This window comes from Trypanosoma grayi (genome assembly GCF_000691245.1).
Source record: "Trypanosoma grayi strain ANR4 Tgr_868_V1, whole genome shotgun sequence".
Taxonomy (NCBI): Eukaryota; Euglenozoa; class Kinetoplastea; order Trypanosomatida; family Trypanosomatidae; genus Trypanosoma; species Trypanosoma grayi.
Genome location: NW_008826487.1, coordinates 7 through 6,555, shown reverse-complemented (window position 1 = coordinate 6,555; position 6,549 = coordinate 7). Strand labels below are relative to the sequence as shown.

The window sequence follows — 6,549 nt, the reverse complement described above, 5'->3', positions numbered from 1 at the left end:
GGGCATCGTCGGGGTGGCGCCACCACGACGCGCTCCTCTGCGTCATGCGGTGCGCTGCCACTGCCAACGACGACGCAGCTGCGGCTTCCGCTGCGTGGAGTTACGAGCAGGTGGACGCCGCGACGGGCCGCACCCCGCTGGAGGAACTGTACGAGCAGCGTCTGCAGCGCATTCGCGCCGTCTTCGACGCCCCACTGCCGCCGCTGCCGCGCGACGGCAACGTCCACCCAGACTTTCTCGTCGGCTTCGCGCACTACCAGTACCGGCTGCGCGACCAGTACCGCGCGGTGCTTGCGCGATCGCTCGGTGTGCCGCTCACTGCGCTGCGGCTCTCCGTCGCGTGGAGCGGCCGCTTCGATGTGGCGCGTTTCAACCACGTGCAGAAGGTCTGCGGTGTGTGCATCACGGCAGTGGAAGAGCGGGAGGAGCTGCAGCAACGCATACAGCGGCTCCNTGCGCGCCATCAACGCGCGGCAGTCGGAGGCGCTGCTCGGCCTCCACATCGTGCAGGCAGCGGAGGCCATTCCCGAGGTGGAGTTTGCGGCGGCAGAGCGCGACACAAAAGCAGCGGAGCGGGTGCTGCAGTGGATGCGTGCGCATATCCTAAAGCCGCACCTCGTTGTGGTGCTCTACGGCGCAAACAGCGGAGGGAGTGTTCCGGCGGCGGGTTCAAGTGGGGAGGTTGAGCGGCAGCGAGTCTTCATTGAAGAGAAGTGGGTGAAAGCAATGCACCGCCGTCGCGTTGTGCCGCGTGTGCTGTCGTTCGTTGACCTCACCAAGTTACTGCAGGAGGCCGTGCAGAGGGGTGAGGTGGACGGCATTGGTGTGCTGCAGCGCCCCTCGGATGGGGCGGAGACGATAAGGCGGGAAAAGGAGGGGGATGAGGGGAGAGAGGCAACTGCGAGTGGTGGGAAGAAGACAAAGGAAGCAGATTCAACTGCTGCCGCTGCTTCTAGCACACCGCCGCCGCAAGACGATAAGGCGGGGCCCATTAAGTTTATGCCCCTGGACGATGAGGCGGCATGGCACGCGCTGCTGCGCAAGGCGGTGCTCCGCAGACACGCTGACGGTGCGACCCTTCCGTTGCTGTTCGTGCACGGCGAGTGCGCGGGTGGTGTGGGGGAAATGCGGTACTTGCTGCACAACAGAGAGGCCCTCGACGCGCTACTGCTGCACCCCAACGACGTGGCGTTCAAGAAGAAGTTCATGAGTCGCTTCCGCGCCTCCCACTCGCGATTGCGCATGGCGGAGGAGATGTCCGCGTGAAGTATACGTATCTGTTTATGGATGTCTCACTGCGTGGGTGTCTGTCTCTGTGTGTGTGTGGTTTCGTTTTTGTTTTTGTTTTGTTTTTGGAATGGCGAACTCGAATACCTGTGTACAATGATGATGCTTCTAATCCTTGGTGGGAGCGACGGCTTCCGGTCATGTGTTCTCTTTCCACTCCTGCTCCTCCTACTGTAATCGCGTACGCATTGCATCCCACCCAGCCTGGTGTGCACTGGAGGCGGACAAGGCGGAGAAGGGCTGGTTGTGCGCGGCGAACTAGTCACCCGCCGAGCGAGTGCAACAACTGAAAGACAAGAAGGAAGGGTTCAGCAACAGCAACAGGAGGACGAAGGCAGAGAATGGAAAAGGCGAAGAACGAGGTGACACTGGGGGCACGGCTGGCGACGCGCTACGCGCCGAAGCAAATTCTTTCCTCTGGCCTCTCCTGGGGCCCGCTCATAGGTGTCGACGAGGTGCGGCGCCTCTCCTACCGCTTCGCAGAGCGCAGCATCACGCACGACGGCGACCCCGCGCTGACGAAGGAGTGGCTCGTGCACTTCATAATGGAGATCATCGCCGAGAAGGCGAGCGTCCCTCCCTCCGATATCGATCTCGAAGATGTGATGAACTTCGACACGCCGCTGGTGGGCGAGGAGCAGCTGCACGTGTACCGGACGGAAGTGGCGCAGTGGCTCAGCTCCTTTGCCGTGCAGCTCTCACTGCACGACCCGCTCTGGGACGTGTGCGAGGCGAGTAACGATGAGCTCGTGCGTGGCGAGTGCGTGGCGAGCAACAGTTGCTGCAGCGCCCTCTACTTCGGTGCAAAGGTGCGGAAGGTGCGTGGTGGCAGAAGCCGCTCACTGAAGCGCGGGCTGGACATCACCGCGTCGTCGTCCTCGCTCGGCTCACACCGCAAGGAGCCGGTGCAGCACGAGATGGTGCGCTGGAGCGATCTGACGACAAACTTGGTGCGGGACTACGAGCACTTCCACCGATTCGATGAGAAAGAGCTGACCTTCACGCAAGTGCGCACGGCACTGACCTCAGGGCGGTCATCACCAACGCGCTCGTCGCGTGGCAAGGACGGGGCGGAGGGCGCCTGGGCAAAGGTGGCGCAGCATACGCGGGACGCCGAGTTGGACGCACTGATGGGGAACGAGATGCATGTGCACTCAGCGGACAGCATTGTCGTCTCGCCTGCCACCGGCCTCATCATCACCAGCTCCAAGGACGGCATTGTAAAGTTGTGGGACAGCACAACCGGTGCGTTTAGGCATAATCTCTACAACGCCGGCTCGGCGTGGGTGATTGGGATGTTCCTACTACCCGACGATGACTACATCCTCATTGCCACGACAAATAACCAACTGACCGTTCTGAACTTCCCGGAGGGAAACGTGATGCAGAAGTATCTTGGCTGCAACTCCACGGTAACGGCACTGCTAGGGGTGTCACAGTTGTCAGCGCTCAACGTGCAGCGTTACGGCATGAGGCCGGGCGAGTGCGGCACCTACCGCGTTGCCCTACACGAGGGCGAGCAGCCGGAGCAGTACCACCACCGCCGCCGCGAGGCACAGAATGACGTGTCGTCAAAGAATGTTCCCGCCAAACCGGTGGTGGGATTCCTGTCCCCCACAACATGCTGGTTTGAGTCCTTTTCTGGTATCTTCTTTTTCGGCACAGCCGACGGCCAGATTGGCGCATTCGACATCGCTGCCGACGTTCGGCCGAACGCGCTGCTGGCGGGGGCAAACACCAAGCCTGTGCGGCTGCTGTTTCTGCTGCAGGTGCACGTTGGGGCGGTAGTGGGCATATTCTACACGTCGTACGCCACCTCCGTCTTCAGCGCTGGCACGGACGGTTCCATCTACCGTACCGCCCTTGGCCCTGCATCGGAGCCGGTCAGCGAACCGCGACTTGTTGGGCACCCGTCGAAGCCGATCCGCATGATGCAGTGGGCGCCGCCGTCGAAGTACTTCATTACCATCCACGTTGACCGCCGCGTCGTGCTATGGGTGATCGGCCGCTACACCGACCCGCTGCACTACTTCCCCCCGGAGACACAAGAAGTGGTGAGTGCCGCACTGCACCCGCGGCGGCAGCGACTCGTGCTTCTGCTGTCGGACAAGACTCTCAAGGTATATGAGACGCACGGAAACAAATCTCTCACAACAATTCCGCAGCCGGCGCCGGAGCCGAACTTCACCGCGACGGACGTTTCTCGGCAGATGATGGAGCGCTCCGCTCACGACGAGGACGGCGTTGTGGCGTGGCACCCGTACAACTCCAATCTCATCTGCTGCCTGCGGGCAGCTGTTATCTATGAGCCAGCACGCAGCCACCTCGCCGGTGAGGGTGATGTCGAGTTGCCCCTCCCAGCACCTGAGAGGCAGCGCACGGCTTCCGATTCCTTTGACACACTCGAAGATAAACAGACGCAAAGCCTGGTGTCGTCAGCGGGACACGCAGCGTTGCGTCGCCTCCACTCTCACCGCAGCGGCATCGTGGCAGTGGCGGTGCAGAAGCATGCCTGGGACCTGCACACCTTCGATGAGGAGAGCTGGTGCGCATGGAGCCTGGAGACCGGTACACTGAAGCTCTGCGTCGAAGTCCCTCGTGCCGCCCGCATGGAGCACCTGCCGCTGAAGCGCGCCACGGTTGCCTCGTGCTCGTGGACGACGTGTGCACAGACACGGCTGATAACGGGTGGCCAGGATGGTTCGCTGGTGATATGGGACCCGGCAACCGGCGCCCCACTCGGCGCGGAGGCGCTTGCGCATGACACTCCAGAACAGTTAGACTCCGACGTGACGGTCATGTCGCACCGCAATGTGGTCATCGCCTGGAGCGCGCGCATGTGTCGCATCATGTTCGTTAATAGCGGCTGCATTCTCCCCAACGGCATCGAGGAGAGCAAGTCTGTGGTGCTGCGTGTGCCGTCGCTTGCCTCTGTGACCGCCTGTTGCGTCGTGCGGGATGCGTACCTGTGTGTGGGCACCGGTGACGCACGAATATATTTCTACAGCATTCAGGGTGGTGCCCCCACGCATGAGTGTGTGCTGCGGGATAAAAACGAAGAGGAACGGGGTGCCGTTGTGCACCTCATCTTCCTTAATGAGCAGAACCAGAACATCCTCCTCATTATACTCGACACGGGCATCCTCTTCGTGTACTCCTACGTTACTCAAACCGTGCTGCACCGCGTTCGGTTGGTGCGGCGCTTCGAGTGCCGCATTCGCAGAGTGCTGTACGTCCCCGAGGATGGCGTAGTTGTGTACGGCGACTCCGTTGGCCGCGTCCGTGCCCTCGACGTGTGCGGCTGTACGTCCGCCTCTGCGGACTTCCGTCAGACACTTATCACACGCCTCGTGTTCCAGGGCGCCACGGATGAGATCACAGCACTCGACTTCTTCACCGCCGAAGGACGGCGCTACCTCATTGTCGGCTCCCTAGACACCAGCGTGCGCCTCTTCCGGATCGACGAGAGCATCGGGGCGCAGTCGGCGCTCTCTTTGACGAGCCCGCAACGCGGTGCACCGGTTGGTGTGGTGTTCGTTGGGGTGTTTGGCCAAGACGTCTGGGACCTCCGCGACGTCGCGACGTACAGCCGCAACCCCCCGGTTGCGCCGCGTGTGTTGGCCGCCGCCACCGCCGAGGAGGAGGCGCTGCTGGAAAGCATCGTCAACACCGACACGAGGGTGGAGAGCGTTAAGAGCGCCCTCGAATCGCTGACGGATGAGGATGTCGCCGCTGGACGGGTGCGGGCGCGGAAGAACACAAAGGCGGTGACGCCGAGCTCCAACCCCACAACGCCGCAGCCACCGGTGCAGCGTCCGTTCTTCCTGACAGACATACACCACGTGCAGGATGAAGTGGGGCCGTGCTACTCGCTCTCTTGTGTCTCGTCCACCGAAAGCGTCAAACCGCAACAGCAACAACAGCAGCAGATGCTTCAGGCCTCGCCGCTTCCTTCGTCCCCGATTGATACAGGCAACGGTAGTGGCGGCCTTCAGCACGTGTCACTTCCCAGCGGGCATTCGTCGCCGTCAGGCGCGATGGGGCGGCGTGCGCAGGGCCGGACAAAGGTATGCACACTGCCCCACGACACATCGCCGCTGTCGCACACCCTGGAGATGGTAGCGGGACTTACGCGGTCCGATCGTCGCAGTAACAGCCCACTGGAGCGCTCCAGCCCTTTGCAAACCTCGCTGACAGAATCCATTGGAACACAACGGACAAAAGCAATGCTGGCGGCCATGACACGACGCCTAGAGGCAGTGCAGCCGAAGGGACACGCCAAGGGTGAGTTTACCAAGAAGGCTATTGAGGTGTTGTTGAATGACACGGATACGTTGTGGCGGCGCAACAAGTCGCCGCACAGACGGCCAGGGAGTGAGGAGCTTCGGTTGGCCCTTGAAACGCGTCGCAAGCTGGCGGAGCGCATGGAGGAGTACAAGAAGCAACAGGCGGCACGGCGGATAGAAAAGAGAAACTCACTGCCGCTTGTCTCGGCGCGACAGCACCTAACGCCAGTCGTTATACCGCAGCCAAGCATCATCCCTTCCGATGCGAGGGCGGGTTACAACTGGATGCATGCTACTCCAACAAACGGGGTGGCGCGGAAGCCGTCAGCGGTGTCTGCATATGCGGGGAATCCCATCTGAAGTGGCTCAATGAACGTCATGTCATAAAATGAAGAAGCGATTCAGCTTTCTACTGAAACCGAAGATGTAAACTTATTACCTGGTGCTATGGCGGCAGCAAAAGCTACTGCTATCACTACTGGAACTTGTGCTATTTCTCTTGGCGCGCGTGGTATGACAGAACGTCAAGCAATTTTGCTGATGCCTTTTGCAACTACCCGTACGTCTCTTCGCATTACTTTGTGCACACCGTACACATTTTTCTTCTTATTTTCCCCTCGTTTTTTTTTTTCTCTCTGTGTGGACGGTGAGGGGCGGCACGGCACCCGTCTTCGTCTCTTGCTGCTGTTCTTGTTGCTTCTGCGTTCCCCTGTGCTCAGTGCGCACGTTAGTGGTGTGCGATGGCGTACCTCGTGCAGCGGCACACCGATGCCGACACCGCGTCGTCGCGGGCGAAAAAAGTCCCGGACAACGATGACGAGCTCTACCGTGAGGCCGTCGACTTCGCCGACGTGGAGCAGCTGCTGCTCGCCGACCCACGCAGCACCGGCTTCGCCCGCATCGCGGAGGACGCCACCGGCGGGGTGTCGCTCTACAGCCGCCCCGTCGAGGGCTGCCCAATGCACCTCATGCGCGC

The 6,549-nt window shown here is 61.3% G+C and overlaps 2 protein-coding genes across 2 annotated transcripts; both read left to right on the top strand.

Moving 5' to 3' along the window:
• Positions 1-357: 357 nt before the first annotated feature.
• On the top strand, positions 358-1,266 carry DQ04_08681010 (hypothetical protein; the record flags this gene model as incomplete). Its single annotated transcript, XM_009315655.1, has 1 exon — positions 358-1,266. One exon carries the CDS (start codon positions 358-360, stop codon positions 1,264-1,266), a length of 909 nt encoding a protein of 302 aa, XP_009313930.1.
• A 362-nt stretch (positions 1,267-1,628) lies between these two features.
• Positions 1,629-5,933, top strand: DQ04_08681000 (hypothetical protein; the record flags this gene model as incomplete). The annotated part of the gene is made up of 1 exon (XM_009315654.1): positions 1,629-5,933. One exon carries the CDS (start codon positions 1,629-1,631, stop codon positions 5,931-5,933), a length of 4,305 nt encoding a protein of 1,434 aa, XP_009313929.1.
• Between the last annotated feature and the right edge of the window lie 616 nt (positions 5,934-6,549).